This window comes from Solanum stenotomum, chromosome 9, assembly GCF_019186545.1.
Source record: "Solanum stenotomum isolate F172 chromosome 9, ASM1918654v1, whole genome shotgun sequence".
Classification (NCBI taxonomy): Eukaryota; Viridiplantae; Streptophyta; class Magnoliopsida; order Solanales; family Solanaceae; genus Solanum; species Solanum stenotomum.
This window is the reverse complement of record NC_064290.1, coordinates 52,747,981-52,774,590: the sequence shown is the minus strand read 5'-3', so window position 1 is coordinate 52,774,590 and position 26,610 is coordinate 52,747,981. Positions and strand designations below refer to the sequence as shown.

At 34.0% G+C, this 26,610-nt stretch overlaps 3 protein-coding genes and 1 pseudogene across 3 annotated transcripts; all 4 read right to left on the bottom strand.

Annotated features, from left to right (window-relative positions):
- Positions 1–2,168: 2,168 nt before the first annotated feature.
- Positions 2,169–4,479, bottom strand: LOC125875783 (probably inactive leucine-rich repeat receptor-like protein kinase At5g48380; annotated as a pseudogene).
- Positions 4,480–5,822: 1,343 nt separating this feature from the next.
- LOC125875785 (probably inactive leucine-rich repeat receptor-like protein kinase At5g48380) lies at positions 5,823–7,864 on the bottom strand. The gene is made up of 2 exons (XM_049556820.1): positions 7,010–7,864; positions 5,823–6,759 (listed from the first exon to the last, which is right to left on the bottom strand). The coding sequence occupies exons 1-2, from the start codon at positions 7,862–7,864 to the stop codon at positions 5,863–5,865; spliced, it is 1,752 nt and encodes a 583-aa protein (XP_049412777.1). The 3' UTR covers positions 5,823–5,862.
- Positions 7,865–13,019: 5,155 nt separating this feature from the next.
- LOC125875784 (probably inactive leucine-rich repeat receptor-like protein kinase At5g48380) lies at positions 13,020–15,093 on the bottom strand. The gene is made up of 2 exons (XM_049556818.1): positions 14,233–15,093; positions 13,020–13,956 (listed from the first exon to the last, which is right to left on the bottom strand). The coding sequence occupies exons 1-2, from the start codon at positions 15,091–15,093 to the stop codon at positions 13,060–13,062; spliced, it is 1,758 nt and encodes a 585-aa protein (XP_049412775.1). The 3' UTR covers positions 13,020–13,059.
- Positions 15,094–22,541: 7,448 nt separating this feature from the next.
- On the bottom strand, positions 22,542–24,792 carry LOC125875782 (probably inactive leucine-rich repeat receptor-like protein kinase At5g48380). The gene is made up of 2 exons (XM_049556817.1): positions 23,905–24,792; positions 22,542–23,695 (listed from the first exon to the last, which is right to left on the bottom strand). Exons 1-2 carry the CDS (start codon positions 24,790–24,792, stop codon positions 22,799–22,801), a joined length of 1,785 nt encoding a protein of 594 aa, XP_049412774.1. The 3' UTR covers positions 22,542–22,798.
- Between the last annotated feature and the right edge of the window lie 1,818 nt (positions 24,793–26,610).

Sequence of the window (26,610 nt, the reverse complement as noted above, 5' to 3'; positions counted from 1 at the left end):
GTTTCCCATAAACACAACTTTCACAAAAATCAAGATTCTCAACTTTTGGCAACCCAAAAACCATTTCCTTTTGACTCAATAACTTCAATCCATTAACATTTAAATGCCCGTAACGTAAATGCCATAGTCTAGTTTCATTATCTCCACTAGCTACCATAGTACACATCTCAACCATTGAAACTTCTAGAGGAAACATTTTATTGTTAGCCATTGGAACTTTAGCAATGATTTTCTCAGATTTCTTATTTTTAATAGTGCAAACACCATCGTCAAAGAAAATTGAGTATCCGCTAATCTTTAGTTGTCCAATGCTAAGCAAATTATGAGATAGACTAGGAACAAACATCACATCTTTTAAAATCTTAGCATTACCTTGGCTGGTCATAATGCTAATTGTACCTCTACCTTCAACCTGAATCTTCTTGTTGTCTCCTAGCCTTACATCTGATTTTTTTGACTCATCGAGCTCCTTGAACAATGATCTTGTTCCAGACATATGATTGGAACAACCACTGTCCAAAAACCAAAAATCGTTAGAAATTTCTTTTTCACAATAAAGGGCCATGAACAACGTACTGTCATCATCATTTTCCTCTACAAAGCTTGCTTGGTTATTCTAATTTCTCTGTTTTTGCCAACAATAAGCTTCTTTATGACCTGATTTTCTGCAGTAGTTGCACAGAAACGTCTTAGCCTGCTTCTCTTCATTTGATCCTCCTCTATCTCGATTTCTTCCTTGGCCTCTTCCACGACCTCTTCCTCGAAAACCACTCTGCCTCTTCCACGATTTGCAAAGTTTTCTAGCTTATCTTTCTGATGAATGGACTCCCCCTTCACTTGAAATGCCTTTTCTTCATTTTTTTCATGCGATCTTAGGAGCCTCTCTTCATGAGCTTGCAAAGAACTCATTAGTTCATCAAAAGTATAATCAGATAAGTCATGAGATTCCTCAATCGCAACAACAATATGTTCAAACTTTGAAGTAAGACTCCTTAAAACTTTTGCTACAACTGTTTCTTCAGATATGTTTTCACCATAAGACTTCATTTGATTAACAAGAGAAGAAACTCTAGACAAATAAGTTTGAACAGATTCATTACTTTTCATAGAAAGAGTTTCAAAGTCACGACGGTAAGTCTGTAATTTTACCATAATCACCTTAGCTGAACCTTGAAATTCCTTCTTCAAAATCTTCCATGCCTGCGAAGATGTAGTTGCTGCTGCAATTCTTGAAAAAATTGTATCGTGGACTGCTTGTTGGATCAGGAATAGCGCTTTGGCATCCATCTTTTTTATGTCTTTCAATTTTTCCGTCTCTTCCTCAGAGTCTGATTGCTCCACGAAGCCTGCTTCAACCAAATCCCAAACTCCTTGTAATTTGAAAGAGTTTTCATTTTGATACTCCAAAACTCATACTTTTCACCAGTAAAAATTGGCATGAGTTGTTGGGAAGATGATGAAATACCATTTACTGCCATTTTTCCTCACAATTTCCAGAAAGGAACCTTGCTCTTGATACTAGATTTGTTGGAAAGAAAAAAGGAAGTAAAGGAGAAAGTGAACAGAAAAATAGAGCAAAAACAGAAGTAAAAGCTACTGCTAAGTTTTTTTTCTGATTAATAATGGAAGCAACAAGTCTGCCTATAAATAGGCTTACTGTAAAACAGAAAATACTAAAATCTAGGTTCACTAAACCACTAACTACTAATTAGCTACTAATCTGCCACAATATCTAAACATGCTAAGATAAAGGAAACTAACTAACAAACTCCTGAAGACTTGGTCAAGTATCTAAATCACTTTTCAACAGTGGTTACAAAATTATCGGAATTTTTTTCACGCAGACACTCCACGAATCAAACCCAAGTTTGCGCACAAAGGGGTCTTTTGGTCAATGGTTTAGATGTGAGTTATGTAGGTATTAAAATTCGCTTAAATAAGGTACTATGTTTAGTAGCTGATCAGGAGATAAATTATTCATTTATAAAATTAATACGGTGTTTGGTTCAATCCTACAAAGTTAACAAGATTACAACTAAAATGAATTTCGTCCACAAGCAAGTGTCGTTGTATAATTCAAACAAGACGTGTGGTTGTATGTATATTCAGGAGTTGATATACTTTTCCTGCTTCTACAAGATGATTTGAATTCAAAAACCCAGGGTATTGGAATATTATTAACATAAAACGTAGAATTTGTGATAATGTTGATGATACATATATAGTCCCCAACTAGATTGGGGATTGAGGCGTAGTTATTGCATTCGGTAAGACATACATTTCTTGCTAAACAAAGAAACCATAGGAAACACGGTTCCAAGCTGATGATTCTAGTATGAGGCAGAGCCAGAATTTGTCGCACATGAGTCTGGATAGATTATTTATACATATGAAATGGTTCTTTATCACAAATACATGGTTTGAGCCAAAGCTACACGTCCCTTTGGTGTCTCCGCCCCTGCTTCTAGTCCAAGTGCAATTGTATTTCAGAGTCCCCTGTTTGGTCATGGACTCGAGCAATCGCAGCAACAGTCTGATACACTTGCTGCATCGTTGGCCTTAGATCAGGAATAAATTACATGCAGTTACTTGCAAGTTCAAGTAGTTGCATTACCATATTATCAAATCCTTGGCCTAATAGTGGTTTATCCACATCAAGAGGACTAGCAAAAGAGCTGCTCGACAAATTTAGACTCGAGCAGCTCAATATGTAAGATTCTTTCCTCGTTAAAAGCTCGAGAAGCACAACCCCAAATCGATAAACATCATTTTTGTATGTTGTAAAGTCTAAACACTCGACTATTGGAAATAGACTCAAGTTTGAATCTATATCATTTGTTTTTGCAAGTGTTGCCTCCCAAAAATTGGATAACTTAGGATCGAAATTTTCATCGAGCAAGATACATTGTGTGCTTATGTTACTATGCACAACATGGAAATTTCCACCATCATGAAGCCAAGTCAGGGCTTTCGCGACACCTAAAATAATTTTAACCCTTAGAGGAAAGTCCAAGAGTCTTGCCTTGTCATCGGTTGAATGCAACCACTCATGTAAGTTTCCATTAGGCATGTATTTGTAAACCAAAATTCGCTCGTCCCTCTCAGAACAAAAGCCGATTAGAGGCACCAAATTCGGGTGCCTCAGACTACCCAGAGTTGTGATCTCGGAAACAAACTCTTCTTCCAAATCCTCTGAAACGTGGAACCTCTTTATGGCAACTGTCCATTTAGGACCAGTGCTTTGTACACTTTCCCTAGCATTCCGTTCCCAATTTCATTGTCTTGGCTGAAATTCATAGTCGCTTTTGATAGTTCCATAAAACTCATTCTTGTAACAATCTTCTCCATCTTTAAAATCTGAGGAAAAAAACATAGATACCATTAGCAACAGTTTGATTAAGTAGTACCCCTTTCGTCTCAATTTATCTGACATAGTTTGACTGAACACAAATTTTATGACAAAAGAAGACAATTTTTAAAACATGTAGTCTTAAACGTGCCATAACCCTTATCTGGCTTTAAAAGATTGCGACTAAGAGTAAAATGAGAAGTTTAATTAAAAGACGTTTGAAAGCAAGCTTAATGTTTACCTTTGGATCGTTGTTTACTTCTTCTCGTTGAGGCCATTCATTTCCATCAATCACCATTACCTTTGTTCTCTTGTTGATGAATAGAAGCATCTTATTTACGCCAGGTAAACCAAAGAAAAAAAGATATATACCAAGTACAGTAAAAACTGACCAACCAGTCACAAAACCACAAGCAAACTGTACTTTACGGTTCAATACAGTACTTAACATAATATGATGGAACCCCACACGTTTTTTAGCACATGCTTTGAGAGGACCACCACAAAGTCCTGTATTATTTGCATAACTTTCAGCTGGAAAAGTGGCATTGATGAAATTTGGCACTGGCCCTGTCAACATGTTGTTGGCAATATTAAAGTTCTTGAGTCGACCTAACATGCCAATTTTGGGTGGGATTGGACCTTCTAGTTTATTGTCGTCTAATTTAAGGAAATTAAGAAACTTGCATTCTGAAATGTCACTTGGGATCGCGCCTGAGAAATTGTTGCTCGAGAGATCAACCATTACAATAAATCCGATTAATCTTGATATATCTGAAGGGATGGTTCCATATATCTCATTGCTTGAAAGATCTAGAGAAGTTAAAGTAGTGCAATTTTGTATGCCTCGCGGAAACTCACCTTTTAGTCCCATGTCTGGAAGACTAATGGATAAAACTCTGCTCTCATCAGGATGCCAGCATTGTATTCCTGCAAATTTGCATATGAAACCTTCTGTCTGATTATCGAACTTCCATGTAGTATTCAAGTAATTTAAAGGGTCTTCGAATGAATCTTTTATCGATTTCAAGCAATCTATGTCACTCTGTACCGCGTTGCATATTAGAGAAAAACTGCAAATTACTAAAAAAAAATGGTAGTACTAAGTAAAGAATGTTGTATTTGCACATTGTGGAAGTGGAATATTTTTTAGTTATTTGCTTTGGCAACTGTGATGTAATATACTATTGATTTTTGCAGAAATGGACAAGATCGAGTTGACTTGGGTCAATTGCTATATTTCTAACACATTTTCCACAACCCGTTTGACTATACACAATTTGGGTGCGGTCCTTTTCAGGATCCATGAAAACACTTATATAGAACAAGCTTAAGCGGCCGTTGTATATGTGTGTGACCTTTAATCATTTAACAACTATTATGTGTCTCACGTGTATCAACAAATTTTTTGGGTCCACCCTCACATTGATGGCGTCTGATAATTCTCACATTCTCACTTGCACGTTATTTTTCATTGACACAGAAATACATCAACACATGGGGATTCGTGGGACACTACTGGTCTATGGCAACGAAAATAGAGTTTAACTAATATCTACGGTCCGTGGAAACTTGTTGTTTTTTTACTTAAAACGAAAGGGTTTATTTATATATACTTAAGGTTCATCCATACAAAAAGAAACTGATCTAAGCAATAAATTTCCAGTAGCATCTCTTTCAAATGCGTTAGATATAAATTGTGATTGGTGCCTAATGAAGTTTTCAAATAATTTTATTGCATAATTAAATTAGAAACTACTATATTTATGTCAATTTGATAATTAAACCATTAAAATTGTATTGATACCACAAGAAATACAAATACTATATTAATAGCATTTCCTCTTCCTCGCGTTCCTCAGAGATGTCCTCACCATCTAGGTGCAAATTTATTTGGGGACAAAGTACTACTACCACCAACTCGAAATTTTTTTCACGCGGACACTGGAGTGCGAATCAAACCCAAGTTTGCGCACAAATGGGTCTTTTGGTCGATGGTTTAGATGTGAGTTATGTAGGTATTAAAATTCGCTTAAATAAGGTACTATATTTAGTAGCTGATCAGGAGATAAATTATTCATTTATAAAATTAATACGGTGTTTGGTTCAATCCTACAAAGTTGACAAGATTACAACTAAATGAATTTCGTCCACAAGCAAGTGTCGTTAGTATAATTCAAACAAGACGTGTAGTTGTATGTATATTCAGGAGTTGATACACTTTTTCCTGTTTCTTCAAAGATGATTTGAATTCAAAAACCCACAGTATTGATGAAACATATTGGGGATTGAGGCGTAGTTATTGCATTCAGGAAGACATATATTTCTTGCTAAACAAAGAAACCATAGGAAACAGAGTTCCACGTTGATGATCTAGTCAACGGCGGAGCCAGAATATGTAGCACGTGAGTCTGGATAGATTATTTATACATATGAAGTGGTTCTTCAAAACATATACAAATACATGGTTTGAGCCAAAGCTATACGTCCCTTTGGTGGCTCCGCCCCTGCTTCTAGTCCAAGTGCAATTGTATTTCAGAATCCCCTGTTTGGTCATGGACTCGAGCAATTGCAGCAACAGTCTGATACACTTGTTGCATCGTTGGCCTTTGATCCGGAATAAATTTCATGCAGTTACTTGCAAGTTCAAGCAGCTGCATTACCATATTATCAAATCCTTGGCCTAACAGTAGTTTATCCACATCAAGAGGACTGGCAAAAGAGCTGCTCGACAAATTTAGACTCGAGCAGCTCAATATGTAAGATTCTTTCCTCGTTAAAAGCTCGAGAAGCACAACCCCAAATCGATAGACATCTTTTTTATAAGTTGTAAAGTCTAAACACTCAACTATTGGAAATAGACTCAAGTTTGAATCTATGTCATTTGTTTTTGCAAGTGTTGCCTCCCAAAAATTGGATAACTTGGGATCAAAATTTTCATCGAGCAAGATACATTGTGTGCTTATGTTACCATGCACAGCATGGAAATTTCCACCATCATGCAGCCAAGCCAGGGCTTTCGCGACACCTAAAACAATTTTAACCCTTAGAGGAAAGTCCAAGAGTCTTGCCTTGTCGTCGGTTGAATGCAGCCACTCATGTAAGTTCCCATTAGGCATGTATTTGTAAACCAGAAGTCGCTCGTCCCTCTCAGAACAAAAGCCAATTAGAGGCACCAAATTCGGATGCCTCAAACTACCTAGAGTTGTGATCTCGGAAACAAACTCTTCCTCCAAATCCACGGAACTTTGGAGTCTCTTTATGGCAACTGTCCATCCACTTGGAACCAGTGCTTTGTACACTTTCCCCAGCATTCCATTCCCGATTTCATTGTCCTGGCTGAAATTTGAAGTTACTTTTGATAATTCCATAAAACTCATTCTTGTAACAATCTTCTCCATCTTTAAAATCTGAGGAAAAGAACTTTCTTAATTAGCACATGATTTTGTTTCGTCCCAATTTGTCTGACTGGGTACAAATTTGTAAGAAGACAATTTTTAAAACTTGTAATCTCAAACGTGCCATAACCCTTGTCTGGCATTAAAAGCTTGTCACTAAGAGTAAAATGAGAAGTTGAAGTAGTTGTTTGGCCATACTTTGTAAATATTTTTCACTTTATTTGGAAAAAGACGGTTGAAAGCAATCAAGCAAAATGTTTACCTTTGGGTCGTTGTTTACTTGATCTTGTCGTTGAGGCCATTCATTTCCATCAATCTTTGTTCTCTTGTTGATGAATAGAAGCATCTTATTTACACCAGGTAAACCAAAGAAAAAAAGATATATACCAAGTAAAGTAAAAAGTGACCAACCCGTCACAAAACCACAAACAAACCTAGAATGACTGTTCCATACGAGTATTTTAGCACATGCTTTCAGAGGACTACCACAAAGTCCTGGCTTATTTGCATAACTTTCAGCTGGAAAAGTGGCATTAATAAACCTTGGCACTGGCCCTATCAACATGTTGTTGGTAACGTCAAACGTCTTGAGTCGATCTAACCAGCCAATTTCAGGTGGGATCGGACCTTCTAGTTTATTGTTGTCTAATTTGAGGACAATAAGAAAAGAGCATTTTGCAATGATATGTGGGATCGCGCCTGAAAATTGGTTGCTCGAGAGATCAATATGTACAGCAAATGCGATTAGGTTTGATATATCAGAAGGGATGGATCCATCTAGCTTGTTGTTTGAAAGATCAAGAGAAGTTAAAGAAGAGCAATACTGAATGCCTCGTGGAAACTCGCCAATTAGTCCCATGTTTGGAAGTGTAATGCCTAAAACTCTGTTCTCATTATCATTCCAACATTCTACTCCCGTAAATCTGCAAACGAATCCTACTGTCAGCTGATCGAAATTCCACGTTGAAGCAAAATTATTTAAAGGATCTACCAACGATTCTTTTATCGATTTCAAACAATGGATGTCACTCTGCACCGCATTGCATCTTAGAGAAAAGCTGGAAAGTAGTAGGAAAAATGGTAGTACTAAGTAAAGAATAATGTTGCAGTTGCACATTGTGGGTATGGTTTTTTTTTGTTTTAGAGTATCCATTGATTTGATTAGAAGGAACATGAAATTTATTGAGTTATTTGTGGTGTAATATAGTACTAATTAATTTTTGCAAAAATGGACACCAGTTGACTTGGGTCAATTCCATATAAGGTAGAATAATTCCAACACATTTTTCTCAATATCTTTGACTCCACAACTTGGGCCAAGTCGGTAGGATATGTTGTCTATATTCTTTAGGTACCGTCCTTTTCTAAATCCATGAAAAAACTGAGATTAGAACAAGGCAAAATTTAAGTGTCTAAATGAGATTTCCGATCAAGTTTTTGTTAGGGTTTATTTGCCCTGATTTCTTACCATAAATAGGTTTTTCTTTAGGAAAATTAAGGTTTTAATATTTTGAGTAGTCCTTTTCATGTAGAAAAAGTTGTAGGACTCTATAAATATAGGTTTGTTCCTTCTAACTATATCAGCATTCACAATGTAGTCCTAGGGTTTTGAGAGTTTCGGTTATGGGGGAGAATTTGTGAACCTCTTTGTATTTCGAGTGAATTGGTTGAGGTTATTTCTCTCTATATTTTGTACTCTCATATTTGTAGTGGATTGCTCATTTGCTTTGTGGATGTAGGTCAATTGACCGAATCACGTTAAATCTTTGTGTCTTTTGATATATTTCTCGTTTGTCTTCTTACTCATGGTCTTTCGAAGTTTTCTTTGCTTGCTTCCGCATTACACCTAATTATTTTCAGTCCTAACAGTTTTAAGTGTTTGACCTTTTCTTTTTTGGTTTCTCGTCCGGTGGCCGTAGTCCAAATTGGAGCTCCGACTAAATTCGAATTGCGCACTGTAGGATCCATTTGAGGATGGCGAGACCTTTGATTAAAGATGAAGCACTCAGATCACCAGTGCACCACAACTCATCGTTAATAGTCATGTTTGACCTTTAATCATTTAACAACTACTCCCTCCGTCCCTTTTTAGTTGTCCATTTTAGAAATGGCACACAGATTAAGGCAATAATGATTAGCACAGTGAAGTTACAATTTTACCCTTATGACAACTTTTCACTTCAAAATTACAACCACTTATTTGAATTCAAGTGAAATAAATTGGAGGGAAACAACATACATTTTTACAATTTTCAAGAAGTGTAAATAAGGGTATAATAGGAAAAAATTTGTTGTCTTTTCTTGATTTGTCAAAATGGACAACTAAATAGGGACAACTAAAAAAGGAAATATGGACAAGTAAATAGGGACGGAGGGAGTATTATTATTATGTGTCTCACGTGCATCAACAATTTTTTTGGGTCCACCCTCACATTGACGGCGGCTCACAATTTTCCATTTACATACATTCTCACTGCACATTGTTTTTCATTGACACGGAAATACATCAACACATTGGAATTTGTCATTTGTGAGGATACTATTGGTCTGTGGCAATAAAAATATCTGAATTTTTTTGTTCTTTTGTGCGGATTTAGGAGAACTCAAGTGTCCTTGAAAATATCATATCATACTATATTATTATAAGATGGGAAAATGCATAAGTACCCCCAGCCTATACCCGAAATTTCAGAGACACATCTAACCTTTACTAAGGTCCTATTACCCCCCCGAACTTAATTTTTCTATAATATTCTACCCCTTTTCGGCCTACGTGGCACTATCTTTGAAAATTTTGTCAACATGCGTTGGGCCCACAAGATAGTGCCACGTAGGCCAAAAAGGGGTAGAATATTACATATAAAATAAGTCCGGGGGGGTAATAGGACCTTAGTAAAGGTTAGGTGTGTCTCTGGGATTTCAGGCATAGGCTGGGGGGTACTTATGCATTTTCCCTTATAAGATATATGATAAATACTACTAATATATCCTATCATATCACATTTTCATATATATATATATATATATATATATATATATATATATATATTATTATAAGTGGGAAGCTTCAAAGTGAAAAGTTGAATTATCATTTTGCCCTTTTACTAAATTAAAATTTGATTAATTATTTAATTAAATATAGATATTTTAATTACATAATGGTAGAATTTGAGTGTTTAAGTCCTTTAATAATTAAATTATTATTTTCTTATAAATGAGTATATTGATATTGTTTTTAATCATAATCATAATTCTCATAACGGAAGAATTTGAAAAGTTATGATAAATAAAAGGCTTAAGTCATTTGCGGCCCCTTAAAGTTGTCCACATAATTCATTTAGACACCTCAACTAAGGCTTGTGTCTATTGAACACTCTAACCTTAAGAAATTTTTACCTATTTGACATAAACTGACAAACAGTTGAAAATAAAAATGCGTGTATCTCAAACGTGAATACAAAATCGATTTACCAATAAAATGATGACACATGGTATTGTATTCAAAAAAAAATTAAAAGCTCTATTTAAATAATCCAAAAAGTATTTTAAAAAATTAAAAAAGTTTTTTTAATTAACAGCCCCCCCCCCCCCCCCCCTTCCCTTCTTCTTCTTCAATAGACCCAATTCTAGTTTCCCCTTCCACCGGAGCTGGTGTCGGCAGTACAAAATACGCCATTCCTATCCATTCAAGCTAAATACTCATTTTCTTTCATTTCGATAGCATGAATATCTTTTACTCATTGCCTTCATCTTCTATCCATTAGTAACTATTTATTAGAATTGAAAAAAAAATAACAAACTTTTTCCCAAAAAAATCAATTCATATTTTTTCATGTAATAAATTGAGCTTCATCGAGATTTTGAGACGTAAATTAACATAAAAAAGGGAAATAAGAAGAAGAATGGCAGAGGGTGAGAGAAAGAGAGAGGTGTAGGGGGTGGGGTGTGCGCATGTGTGTAAGAAAAATGATGAAAATGATGGAATAATAGATGCAAGGATGGGGAAGAAGATGACTGCTCTTTTTTTTTTGATAATTAATTTTTTTCTTTTTTATTAATTCAGTTGCATAAGTTAAGGGGAAAAAAAAGAAAAAATATTATTTTTTGATAACTTAACGCGCTCAAAGAAAGTGAAGCACATGTTTTTTGCCATGTCAACATTTTGTGTCTAATAGGAATGACTTTTGAACAAATAAGATGTTCAATTGGCACAGGGATAAGTTGAAGTGTCTAAGTGAATTATGCGGACAACTTTAGGTGGCCGGAGATGACTTATGCCTAGATAAAACAATGTATATATCATCATCATATCATATCACCATTATCAATCATATCATTCATATATTATATTATTATTATTTTATTTTATTTTATATTACTAAAAGTGGAAAACTCCAAAGTGCAAAGTTGGATTACCATATTACCCCTACATTCAATCATATTATTATAAAATATTTAATTAATTAAATATTAAGTAGCTAATCATATTATATTATACTAAATACTAAAAATGAGAAGCTGTTAAATTAATATAATTCATTCTTTTAAAAAACAATGCATTAAGAATATGAAGGTTTACTTTGTATGGTTCAATAATATGGGCTAGATTCAAATGCAGGTGTAATGTATTTTTTTCAAAATCAATGCATTGATTTCCTTAATTAATTTGAAAAAATGGATAAGTAATTTGAAAAGTTACATGTCATGTATAATTATATATCAGATTTCATATGCAGCAGTATAAAATGTATTTAAATAGCCATTATATTATATTATATTACACTAAATACTAAAAGTGGAAATTAAAAATAACTTATTCAATAATCACAATAAATAAATATTTAAAGAAATGTGAGAAGCCACTCTTGTAAATCCAAGAATCACTAAATTATAATGTGTTTAAAGGATAATTATATAGTAGTATTTATTTGGAGTGTTCTTTACATTTGTTACGTTGAATTTCTTTTGGAACTCTAAACATCAACAAATTAATTATAAGCAGTTTTAATTACATGTATCTAGTTACAATTTATCTTCTATTGGAGACACCAATAGTCTTGGTTGCTAATTGATGATGTGGAGGAATTAATATCTTCTCACAAGATAAATGTACAAAAATATACTTTGATAGTTGTGAATATTATTCGTTATAAATTGAAGAATTTGATGAAGTGGCTAATAGGTTGAGCATAGTCATCCACGTTCTCCTCTCACACGAACAACACAGGTTAATCATATTTTTGATGTTCTTGAGCTTCTCTTTTAATCAACTATTTCTATTTCTTCCACATACTTAAAAGTATTAATCCGATTAAAAATTTGCATACTTTATGTCATTATATTTCTCTTTGTTTATGGACTATAAATCTATCACCAGTCTGTGTAATTCTTTTACAGAATCTTATCGGAAATTGATATGAGATGAAGTTGAAAGGATCAATATTCTTGACCATCTGTTTTATCGGGGGAGTCAGGTAAGGCTAAGAGCGTTCTTTCAAACCCTCTTTAACTGAAAATTACAATATTTATACATATGGTTTAAATAGTTTTTTATGTATATATAGTAGAGGTTGAACCTTCGTGTGTTTAGTTTTTCATATTTTAAATCCCTTTTAGTGAAAATCTTAAGTCTGGCACTATTTTATTTAATATGTTTTTCTCACTGTTGTTTCTATTATTAATGTCTTAAAATCATATTTTATGTGTTCAATTTTGTACTAAATGACACATGGTTCATGTTGACTATTTGTTGCAATTTAGTGATTTTTTACATATAGATTTATGCTCAATATTGGAAGTGCCGGAAACTATAATATTGAATCAGTCCTTGCTTGGATACACATGCAACGCACATACCCAGAAACCAGTTATACTATAAGTGGGAAGAATTTTAAGCAAAAGTTAGATTACTATTTTACCCCTACACTAAATCATAACTAATTAATTAGTAAATATTAGTAAACTTGGGTTGTTCCCCGAACCCTACGCGAAAACTGTTACTTGAAGAAACAAGTCTTCCACACCATCTTCTACTAGAGAGCTTTGCTATTAGTTTCGATTATGCCCGAATCTGAATGTGCATCTCAATGATTAACTTATTGTGATTAGATCTGAATATTAAATTATTAACATTGTTTTTCTTTTAATATCTAAATGTGCATGATTTATTTAGTTATTTACATAATAAATAGGGAAAAGGATCAAAACAAGTTCCAAGCTGATAAATTATTTATACATACGAAATGGTTCTTCAACATAAATACAGGGTTTGAGCCAAAGCTACACGTCCCTTTGGTGGCTCCGCCCCTGCTTCTAGTCCAAGTGCAATTGTATTTCAGAGCCCCCTGTTTGGTCATGGACTCGAGCAATCGCAGAAGCAATCTGATACACTTGTTGCATCGTTGGCCTTTGATCCGGAATGAATTTCATGCAGTTACTTGCAAGTTCAAGTAGTTGCATTACCATATTATCATATCCTTGGCCTAACAGTAGTTTATCCACATCAAGAGGACTGGCAAAAGAGCTGCTCGACAAATTTAGACTCGAGCAGCTCAATATGTAAGATTCTTTCCTCGTTAAAAGCTCGAGAAGCAAAACCCCAAATCGATAGACATCTTTTTTGTATGTTGTAAAGTCTAAACACTCGACTATTGGAAATAGACTCAAGTTTGAATCTATGTCATTTGTTTTTGCAAGTGTGGCCTCCCAAAAATTGGATATTTTAGGATCGAAATTTTCATCGAGCAAGATACATTGTGTGCTTATGTTACTATGCACAACATGGAAATTTCCACCATCATGAAGCCAAGTCAGGGCTTTTGCAACACCTAAAACAATTTTAACCCTTAGAGGAAAGTCCAAGAGTCTTGCCTTGTCGTCGGTTGAATGCAACCACTCATGTAAGTTTCCATTAGGCATGTATTTGTAAACCAGAATTCGCTCGTCCCTCTCATAACAAAAGCCGATTAAAGGCACCAAATTTGGATGCCTCAGACTACCCAGAGTTGTGATCTCGGAAACAAACTCTTCCTCCAAATCCTCTGAAACATGGAACCTCTTTATGGCAACTGTCCATCCATTTGGGACCAGTGCTTTGTACACTTTCCCTAGCATTCCGTTCCCGATTTCATTGGCTTTGCTGAAATTCAAAGTCGCTTTTGATAGTTCCATAAAACTCATTCTTGTAACAATCTTCTCCATCTTTAAAATCTGAGGAAGAGAACATAGCTACCATATTTAGCAATAGTTTGATTAAGTAGTACTCTTTTTGTCTCAATTTATCTGACATATATAGTTTGACTGGACACAAATATTAAGACAAAAGAAGACAATTTTTAAAGTTGTAGTCTTAAACGTCCCATAACACTTGTATGCCTATAAAAGCTTGCGACTAAGAGTAAAATGATAAGTTTAAGGAGGCGTTTACCCATAATATGTTTCACTTTATTGGTAAAAAAGACGGTTGAAAGCAAGCGTAATGTTTACCTTTGGATCGTTGTTGACTTCTTCTCGTTGCGGCCATTCATTTCCATCAATCACCATTACCTTTGTTCTCTTGTTGATGAATAGAAGCATCTTCTTTACGCCAGGTAAACCAAAGAAAAAAAGATATATACCAAGTACAGTAAAAAGTGACCAACCAGTCACAAAACCACAAGCAAACAGAGTATGACGGCTCACTACGCGTTCTGTAACACATAATGGCAGAGGAGGACCACAAAGTCCTGAATTATTTGCATAACTTTCAGGTGGAAAAGATGAATTGATAAACAGTGGCACTGGCCCTGTCAACATGTTGTTGGCAACATTAAAGTTCTTGAGTCGACCTAACAAGGCAATTTCTGGTGGGATTGGACCTTCTAGGTTATTGTTGTCTAATTTGAGGGAATTAAGAAAAGAGCAATTTGCAATGTTAGTTGGGATCGCGCCTGAAAATTGGTTGCTTGAGAGATCAATCATTATAGTAAATTCGATTAATTTTGATATATCCGAAGGGATGGTTCCATATATCTCATTGCTTGAAAGATTTAGAGAAGTTATAGAAGTGCAATTTTTTATGCCTCGCGGAAACTCACCTTTTAGTCCCATGTCTGGAAGACTAATGGATAAAACTCTACTCTCATCATCATGCCAGCATTCTATTCCTGCAAATTTGCATATGAAACCTTCTGTCTGATTATCGAACTTCCACGTAGAGTTCAAGAAATTTAAAGGGTCCTCCAACGAATCTTTTATTGATTTCAAGCAATCTATGTCACTCTGTACCGCGTTGCATCTTAGAGAAAAGCTGGAAAGCAGTAGGAAAAATGGTAGTACTAAGTAAAGAATAATGTTGTATTTGCACATTGTGGAAATGGAATTTCTTTTAGTTATTTGCTTTGGCAATTGTGGTGTAATATACTATTGATTTTTTGCAAAAATGGACAAGAGTTTACTTTGGGTCAATTTGCATGGTAAGATATTTCCAACACATTTTCCACAACACGTTTGACTCCACACAACTTTGGGTGCGGTCCTTTTCTGGAACCATGAAAACACGGATTCGTGAGACACTACTGATCTATGGCTACGAAAATAGAATTTAACTAATATGTATTGTCCGTGGAGACTTGTTTTTTTCTTTTACTTAAAACGGAAGGATCTATTAATATATTTCTAGTGGCATCTCTTTCGAATGTATTGGATAGAAATTGTGATTGGTGCCTAATGAAGTTTTCAAATAATTCTACTGCATAATTAAGTCAAAAACTAATATTTATGTCAATTTAATAATTAAACCATTAAAATTGTATTGAGACCACAAGAAATACAAATACTTAATTAAATCATGTTGAAGTTAACTAGAATTAATAATTTGTAAAAATGATTGCTAAATTAATGAAATATTTGCGAGGGTTTTTGAAACCGCAGTAACAGTAAATTGTGGGGATTTTAAACCCCCTCAAAATGCAATTATAACCCCCCACAAAATGAGTGTTTTTTATTAGTGATTTTAAATTAGTATAATGCATAAATGTGTCATTTAACTTAATTGACATCAACTAATATTTATGCCCTTTAATTTTGAGTGTGCAGAAGTAGACACTTTAATTTGTATAAAATTGAACAAATAGACATGTGTGTCATAATACACGTAAAATTCCACGTAGGCTCACTAATGCGTTTGTATATCACACATACGACCTCCAATATTCGAGTGTTTATTTGTTCATATTTTGACTAGTTAAAGTGTCTACTTGTGCATTGGCAATTGTGGTGTAATTTACTGATTGATTTTTGCAAAAATGGACAACAGTTGACTTGAGTCAATTGCACATTTTTCCAACACATTCTTTACTCAACATCTTGACTTCACAACTTGGATCCAGTCGGTATGAAATGTTGTCTATATTATCTCGGTCCTTCCCCGAACCCTACGCAAAAACTATTACTTGAAGAAACAAGTCTTCCACGCCATCTTCTATTAAAGTCCTATTACTATAGATGTGAATATTAAATGATTAACAGTGTTTATTTGTTAGCATCTAAATTTATTTATTTATTTATTTATCAAACATGATAAATACACTTTATTTTGGTTCACTATTATTTATTTTTTAAAGCAAATTTATACCACTAGATAGGGAGGCTAAATAGGAATAAGTACAAGCAAGGGAGGCTAGACCTTACCTTACCAATCCTAATGAGAAATCTATCATCTACTAGTTAACCACCATGAAGAAAACACGAGCTAGAGAGAACTAGATATTCTATGAATCATCACAAAGTTTTTAATACACTATGATGATATTACAAGTGAGGATTCTTAAGTAATAAAAAATCATCAAAAGCCAAGGAGAAAGTTGAGTTATCAACCTCAAACTTCCTTTTACAAATGTATGAACTAAAAAAGATAGATTGGCCTTCTAAAGGAATTTGAAGTATGTTTTTTTGTCTTCTTCTTCAAATTTGTCCAATAACACTTGATAGTTCATCTATTAAAGTTGTTGACACTATCATATGATTATGTTTCACCAGTTGCATCGGTAGGTGCCCTGGAACAAACTCCTCAATCACTTTACCATCCCAACTATATATGCTTTCTTCCATGCTTCGTTTCGTTGTTGCCTAGGAGATATATCTGCAACATTCCTAGCTGCATTTGCAAAACAATAATCCAGCATTTCCTCTTTCTCTTCCTCACCTTCCTCAGAGATGTCCTCACCATCTAGGTTAGCAAATTTATTTGGGAACAAAGTACTACTACTGGCCACCAACTTGTAGTTGTTTGTTAGTGTGTAAGAGAATCCAACTTTTCAATATTAGAACTCACCAAATGATTACTTAAGATTGTAGCAACATTTCTTGATGATGACAAACTTTGTCGGGGAGTTACTAACTTGGCACTACTGTTTTGTGGTTACAAAATTATTGGAATTTTTTTCGTGCGGACACTAGAGTGCAAATTAAACCCAAGTTTGCGCACAAAGGGATCTTTTGGTCGATGGTTTAGATGTGAGTTATGTAGGTATTAAAGTTGCATTGACAAATAAGGTTCAAACCCCCAAGTCAGCTGGAAAAGTTGCATTGACAAACCTTGGCACTGGCCCTGTCAACATGTTGTTGGCAACATTAAAGTTCTTGGGTCGACCTAACGAGCCAATTTCAGCTGGGATTGGACCTTCTAGTTTATTGTCGTCTAATTTAAGGTAATTAAGAAACTTGCATATATTCTGGGAGAGAATTGGTTGCTCGAGAGATCAACCATTACAATAAATTTTGATATATCCGAAGGGATGGTTCCATATATCTCGTTGCTTGAAAGATCTAGAGAAGTTATAGAAGTGCATTTTTTTATGCTTCACATTGATGGCCTTTGATAATTATCACATTCTCACTTGCACATTATTTCTCATTGACACTGAAATACACCAACACATGGGGATTCGTGGGACACTACTGGTCTATGGCTACGAAAATAGAGTTTAACTAATAACTACCGTCTGTGAGGACTTGTTTTTTTTTTTTTACTTAAAACGGAAGGATTTATTTATATATACTTGTGAAATTTGAAGTCACTTTTGATAATTTCATAAAACTCATTCTTGTAACAATCTTCTCCAACTTTAAAATCGGAGGAAAAGAACATATCTACCATTAACACATTTTGTTTCTCCTCTACAACAACAGTTTGATTAAGCCGTACCCCTTTCATCCCAATTTATCTTACATAGTTTGATTATGCATAAATTTTAAGGGAAAAAAAAAAAACTTTTTTGAAATTTATGGTCTTAAATGTGCCATAAACTTATATGACTAGAAAGTAAAATGAAAAGTTTAAGTAGATGTTTGATCATAGATTCTAAATATTTTTCACTTTTGAAAAAAAGACGGTTGAAAGCAATCAAGCAAAAACATTGTCGATTGTGATATATTGGTGGTGATGTACATTCAGTGTAAATATTGGTGAGTATGCAAAAAAGAAAGATATGGGCCAAAGGCCAAATAATTAGCAAAAACAGCAGGTGAGCAGGAGTGGGCCAAAAGCCCAAAAGCTAAGTGCAGCAGCAGTGAATTTTTATGGGCTCAATTAATTTAGGCAGAAATTGGGCCCTTCTTCTTTTTTATTCGATTGTGATTACTTGTCGTTTATTTGTATTCATTCTGACTTTTGGATTAACTTAATTAAATTCCCCGATCCATTTTATGTTATATTTATTGATTTTTTACACTTCCGAGGTGTTACAATTTCATTCAAATACTATAATACCCCAAAAAACTCTAATTCCAAAGTTAATTGGGCAAGAAAAGGCTATGAGGTTAACTGGATAGATATACACAGAGGCGGAGATAGGTGGGGTTTATAGATTCAGACGAATCCAGTAGCTTTTTCCTAGATCTTGTATTTGTACTAGACATTATTTAAATATACATGTATATTAATTTGTGATCTCCTAATAAAATTGATTGACGATTTTAAAGAAAATTTAGAACCCCCAAACTCTTTATCGCCTACATTAACAACTCTTATAAATAATGGATAGTAAAACAAAGGGAAAAATCATACTAATTAGAATGGTTAGCTACTTAAATCTGTGGTTAGTAGTAACAGTTCAACTTTAATTTTCTTCGCTAGTTCAACATTTCTACAATGGTCGTCTAATACGGTGTGTGTGAGAGAGAAGCCATGTGGATTCTCCGCTATCCAGTTGAGCAATTTGGGTGGGGGTTTTAATTTTTGGTAGAAAAATTTACTAATAAATTTTGGGTCGGTACATAGGATTAGGATACATGTATCATTGTTAGTATAAAAGGTATATATGCTTAAAAATTTGAACGGTAAGGTCATTGATGTATTGAAAGTATAACGAACGGTATACACCTATCATTTACAATATTTATCCTTTTTTCCCTTTATAAATTAATTGAAAAAAATTTTACTAACATTTTTAAAGTTTTTTTGAGAAAAAAAAATACTTTAACTTAAAACAATTTTAAAGTGAATAAAATGATTAAATAAAGAGGCATTAAAAACATATTTTTTAAAGAACAAAAGAATTAAAATATAAAATTTGACCAATATATTTGATAATAAAATAGATGAATACATAAAAATTAAAATGAAACACATTAAAAGTAAGCCGACACAAAGAAAATAACTCATCGTTTGGAGAATTCAATTAAGTTAATTAATAATTTAAGGTTAGCTAAACAATAAATAATCAAATACAATAAAAGAGAAAGGAGATTATAAACTTAGGCCTTTTCCCAAATTTCAAATTGCTGGGCTGGCAGGCCCAACTTCCTTCAACCTGTCCTAAACTAAATTCATGGGTTTCAACCCACATTTTTTTTAAAAAATCTGATTGGGCCTGCTGGAATCAAAACAACCAAGTAGATTTGGGCCCTGGCCCAGTTTTGTGTCAAAGCAAGCTGTGTAAACATAGTTGTATACTGATGTATACGGGCTTTATATAGAATGTATACAGCCTTCTTCTGAGCTTCCACGACCTGTATTTTCAGTTTTCGACCCCATATTTATCCCTAGACCTGTGACTGCTGCGTTTTGACCATGTATATCAGTGTATATCGGTGTATATCTGCGTATATCGCTGTATGTCAGTGTATACAGGAGCTGTATACCAGTGTATATCTGCCATTTTTCTGCATTATTTCTTGTGTGACCTTATTAACTTGTAGTTCTTTTATATGGGGCCATTGTCCTCAAGCAAATTTTGAATGGAAGATTGCCAAATTTCCCTGGTGATGCTAAAACATTTATTTATTGGAAATTCACCATGTGAAATGTGCAGAAAAAAAGAAAAGAAGTATTTATTCAAAATGCATATAGGAAACTAGGTTTATTACAATATTTAACTATGGTCTTCATCTTCCCGTGCTGCCATTTGGTGTGACTGTACGCCACAGCCGATTTTCCTCAAGGAATTCAGCTGTCATTATTTCTTCGGTGCTAATAAAACAAAAAATAGAATACAATTAGTTTCAATACATTGAAAAAATAAAAAAACTAATTAAAAATTACCTGTTTGTTGAATGTAAACGTTTACGGAAAACAGGAATATATAAGTATGAAAGTTGATTGACCCCACACAACTCTCATTACCACTCATCTTTGTTTGTCCCATACAGAATAACAAAACAATCAAAAAAAGAGAAGAAGAGGAGGAAGCCATAATTGTTTCTTGTTGGATTGAATGCTAGCGTGTATATATATATATATATATTGAAAACAAGAAAGTATTAGTATATTGATTGATTCTTAAATTTATTCTTCCTTTCTCACTTAGCTTGCCTCCAAATGTTAAACATCCTAATTACCTACGTTTACTAGTAATACACATGCTTTTAGATCTAGTTAGTTACTACTATAATCCTAATTAGCTATTGGTTTTTTTTTTGTTGTTGTTGCGCAAAATATATGGAAGTCAATTTTGATGAAAATTGTTGGTACGACAAAAGTAAAACAATTTCTAAATTTGAAACAGTTAAAAAGAATATCTAGACATGCAAGGAAACATATAAAATTTGAGATCTCCTTAACTGCCATCAATAATTGAGGACATAAAAATCTTCAACGCTATTCAAGAATATACTAATTGATTTTTTGCAAAAATGGACACCAGTTGACTTGGGTCAATAAGACGGTAGAATAATTCCACCACATTTTTTTTGAACATCTTTGACTCCGCAACTTGGGCCAAGTCAATAGGATATGTTGTACTTGTCTATATTATCTCTCTGGGTGCAGTCCTTTTCTGGATCAATGACGCCTTACTCTAAGGGTAGGTCTGCCTCTACTTTTCAAACTTTTCTATTCATTTGAAGATTCAAAGTTATAATTATCGTATATTAATAGAAAATTGTTGAAGAAAATTCATAAACTTCAAAAAAAAAAAAAAAAATCCTCCCTAGGCTAATTTTTCCACCCACCCCATAGATACTTTATTCTCAAAAGAAAATCCCTACCAAGAGAAGACAATCATAAGAATAAGATTAGCTATTACTATATAATTAACTTTGTTTAGCATTTTAATTCAAGAAAAGAGAATAATGAAACATATTTAATATTTTGTACTCAATTAATTAATCACCTGCATCTAAGTCAAAGGACAAACTATTTTTTGTGAAAAATATTCAACTTTTAGTAGTGTACGTTGACTATTAGTTTCAGTTACCTTTGAATTTGAATGATAATTAAGATAGTCTCTAGATCTAAATATTAAATGATTAAGACTCTTTGTTTTTCATCATCTAAATGTGAATAATATATAATTCAAATAAAAATAATAATAAAATCAATGATGGCTGTCACTTTTTTCCAGTCATCAACAACCATTTTGATTAAGTCTCCAAAAGTATTTACTACTTTTTGTGAAGTCATCAACAACTATTTTGACAAAACGATATACCATAAATTCAATGTGGTCCAATTTTGTTAGAATTATGCAAATGAGATGTACGCCCCGTAGATCTATTGGATTTAAGTGAGTATCTACAAAATTTCTTATATCTAGTGTGTTATTTCTGTATTTTTCATCAATCATAAAATAAAGCTAAACTGTGTGTATAGTAGTATATAAAATGGCAGTGGCCCTGTCCAACATGTTGTTAGCAACACTAAATATGTCGAGTCGATCTAACGAGTATATTTCAGGTGGTATTGGACCTTCTAGTTTATTGTTATCTAATTTGAGGACATTATCAATTTGCAATGTCATTTGGGATCGCGCCTGAGAATTCATTTGCTCGGATATCCAAAAAATTATAGCAAATCCAAATAGTTTTGATTTATCGGAAGGGATAGACGTTCCATATAGCTCGTTGTTTGGAAGATCTAGAGAAGTTAAGGAAGAGCAACATTGAACGCCTCGTGGAACTCAACTATTAATCTAAGTGTAGTTTTGGAACATTGGAAAGTCTTTTCATATTTCTTAAACTACGTGTTCAGTCAAACTACATCACATAAATTGGGAGTACTAAGTAAAGAAAGTTGCAGCTGCACATTGTAAAAGTGAAAGTTTTTTGTTCCTAATGTTCTTATGCAAATTGTTTCCTAGAAATTTAAGAAGACTACAACAAAAATGAATTTCTTCACCAAGCAAGTGTCGTTGGTATTATTCAAACAAGACGTGTAGTTGTATATTCGTCCATAGATTAAATTCGATATGTCTATCTGAAAGGTGAAAAGTATCTGAAAAGAGCTAGCCTTGCTTCATTTTCCCCTTCTTTAGCAATGATATTTTTGTTATCGCAAGTCAAGATTCACATAAAAGGATGGGACATAAAACGGAGCATTTGTGATAATGATGATCATTCTGAAGCATAGTTATTGCAATATTGAAAACAACAATTCAGGAAGACATACATTTCTTGCTAAACAAAGAAACCATAGGAAACACGGTTCCAAGCTGATGATTCTAGTATGAGGCAGAGCCAGAATTTGTAGCACATGAGTCTGGATAGATTATTTATACATATGAAATGGTCCTTCATCACAAATACATGGTTTGAGCCAAAGCTACACGTCCCTTTAGTGGCTCCGCCCCTGCTTCTAGTCCAAGTGCAATTGTATTTCAGAGTCCCCTGTTTGGTCATGGACTCGAGCAATCGCAGAAACAGTCTGATATACTTGTTGCATCGTTGGCCTTTGATCCGGAATAAATTTCATGCAATCACTTGCAAGTTCAAGTAGTTGCATTACCATATTATCAAATCCTTGGCCTAGCAGTAGTTTATCCACATCAAGAGGACTGGCAAAAGAGCTGCTCAACAAATTTTGACTCGAGCAGCTCAATATGTAAGATTCTTTCCTCGTTAAAAGCTCGAGAAGCACAACCCCAAATCGATAAACATCTTTTTTGTATGTTGTAAAGTCTAAACACTCGACTATTGGAAATAGACTCAAGTTTGAATCTATGTCATTTGTTTTTGCAAGTGTTGCCTCCCAAAAATTGGATAACTTAGGATCGAAATTTTCATCGAGCAAGATACATTGTGTGCTTATGTTACTATGCACAACATGGAAATTTCCACCATCATGAAGCCAAGTCAGGGCTTTCGCGACACCTAAAACAATTTTAACCCTTAAAGGAAAGTCCAAGAGTCTTGCCTTGTCGTCGGTTGAATGCAGCCACTCATGTAAGTTTCCATTAGGCATGTATTTGTAAACCAGAATTCGCTCGTCCCTCTCATAACAAAAGCCGATTAAAGGCACCAAATTTGGATGCCTCAGACTACCCAGAGTTGTGATCTCGGAAACAAACTCTTCCTCCAAATCCTCTGAAACATGGAACCTCTTTATGGCAACTGTCCATCCATTTGGGACCAGTGCTTTGTACACTTTCCCTAGCATTCCGTTCCCGATTTCATTGTCTTGGCTGAAATTCAAAGTTGCTTTTGATAGTTCCATAAAACTCATTCTTGTAACAATCTTCTCCATCTTTAAAATCTGAGGAAAAGAACATAGCTACCATTAGCAATAGTTTGATTAAGTAGTACCCCTTTCGTCTCAATTTATCTGACTGGACACAAATTTTAAGACAAAAGAAGATGATTTCTTAAACTTGTAGTCTTAAACGTGCCATAACACTTGTGTGGCTTTAAAAGATTGTGACTAAGAGTAAAATGATAAGTTTAATAAAAAGGCGTAATGTTTACCTTTGGATCGTTGTTTACTTCTTCTCGTTGAGGCCATTCATTTCCATCAATCACCATTGCCTTTGTTCTCTTGTTGATGAATAGAAGCATCTTCCTTACGCCAGGTAAACCAAAGAAAAAAAGATATATACCAAGTACAGTAAAAAGTGACCAACCAGTCACAAAACCACAAGCAAACTGTACACGACGGTTCAATACAGTACTTAACATAATATGATGGAACCCGACGCGTTTTTTAGCACATGCTTTCAGAGGACCACCACAAAGTCCTGCATTATTTGCATAACTTTCAGCTGGAAAAGTGACATTGACGAAATTTGGCACTGGCCCTGTCAACATGTTGTTGGCAACACTAAAGCTCTTGAGTCGACCTAACGAGGCAATTTCTGGTGGGATTGGACCTTCTAGGTTATTGTTGTCTAATCTGAGGGAATTAAGAAAAGAGCAATTTGCAATGTTAATTGGGATCGAGCCTGAGAAATTGTTGCTCGAGAGATCAACCGTTACAATAAATTCGATTAATCTTGATATATCGGAAGGGATGGTACCATATAGCTCGTTGCTTGAAAGATTCAGAGAAGTTAAAGAAGTGCAATTTTGTATGCCTCGCGGAAACTCACCTATTAGTCCCATGTCTGGAAGACTAATGGATAAAACTCTGGTCTCCTCAGGAATCCAGCATTGTATTCCTGCAAATTTGCATATGAAACCTTCTGTCTGATCATCGAACTTCCACGTAGTATTCAAGAAATTTAAAGGATCTTCGAATGAATCTTTTATTGACATCAAGCAATCTATGTCACTCTGTACCGCGTTGCATATTAGAGAAAAACTGCAAACTACTACAAAAAATGGTAGTACTAAGTAAAGAATGTTGTATTTGTACATTGTGGAAATGGAATTTCTTTTAGTTATTTGCTTTGGCAATTGTGGTGTAATATACTATTGATTTTTTGCAAAAATGGACAAGAGTTTACTTTGGGTCAATTGCATGGTAAGATATTTCCAACACATTTTCCACAACACGTTTGACTCCACATAACTTTGGGTGCGGTCCTTTTCTGGAACCATGAAAACACGGATTCGTGGGACACTACTGATCTATGGCTACGAAAATAGAATTTAACTAATATGTATTGTCCGTGGAGACTTGTTGTTTTTCTTTTACTTAAAACGGAAGGATCTATTAATATATACTTAAGATTCATTCATACAAAAAGAAACTGATCTAAGCAATAAATTTCCAGTGGCATCTCTTTCGAATGTGTTAGATTATAAATTGTGATTGGTGCCTAATGAAGTTTTCAAATAATTCTACTGCATAATTAAATCAAAAACTAATATTTATGTCAATTTAATAATTAAACCATTAAAATTGTATTGAGACCACAAGAATACAAATACTTAATTAAATCATGTTGAAGTTAACTAGAATTAATAATTTGTAAAAATGATTGCTAAATTAATGAAATATTTGCAAGGGTTTTTGAAACCGCTGTAACAGTAAATTATTGGGGATTTTAAACCCCCTCAAAATGCAATTATAACCCCCCACAAAATGAGTGTTTTTTATTAGTGATTTTAAATTAAGTATAATGCATAAATGTGTCATTTAACTTAATTGACATCAATTAATATCTATGCCCTCCAATTTTGAGTGTGCAGTAGACACTTTAATTTGTATAAAATTGAACAAATAGACATGTGTGTCATAATACACGTAAAATTCCATGTAGGCTCACTAATGCATTTGTATATCACACATACGACCTGCAATATTAGAGTGTTTATTTGTTTATATTTTGACTAGTTAAAGTGTCTACTTGTGCATTGGCAATTGTGGTGTAATTTACTGATTGATTTTTGCAAAAATGGGCAGCAGTTGACTTGAGTCAATTGCACATTTTTCCAACACATTCTTTACTTAACATCTTGACTTCACAACTTGGATCCAGTCGGTATGAAATGTTGTCTATATTATCTCGGTCCTTCCCCGAACCCTACACAAAAACTATTACTTGAAAAAATAAGTCTTCCACGCCATCTTCTATTAAACTATTACTATAGATCTGAATATTAAATGATTAACAGTGTTTATTTGTTAGCATCTAAATTTATTTATTTATTGAGAAAATGGCCAAATGACCGCCCAATCTATTAGTCGATTCTCAACTACACACTTATATTTTAGGAGGATCCTATTATCCACCTGAACTATTTTATAGTAGAATTATTTGCTCCCTAATGCTGAGTTGGCAAATAAAGTGTAATTCACCTTCTTAAAGAGAGTGAGAGGCAAACTTTATTACATTTCTTTTTCATATTAATTTTCTGATCTTTTATGTTTTTCATTTTACTTTATTTTTACTTTACTTTTACTCTATTTATGTTTTTCATTTTACTTTCTTTATCTTTTTCATTTTACTTTCTCTCTCTTTTTTCTCTATTTCTTCAGTACTCCACCAGATTTAAGTTTCCTGAAGAAAAAAAAAAAGAGTATGAAATTATCTCACTATTAATAATTGTTACTAGTGACGCTATCTCCTTCTTCTTTTTCTCAAAAGAAATTGACTTCACTTGCAAAAATTAGAAAAACACAGAATCAAATTTAAAATAAACACTTTCCCATAGCCAAGTGTTCATAAGTTCAAGCACAACATGAAATTGAACAATATAGAGAAAACCCAGTTGAGTAATAAAACTAAC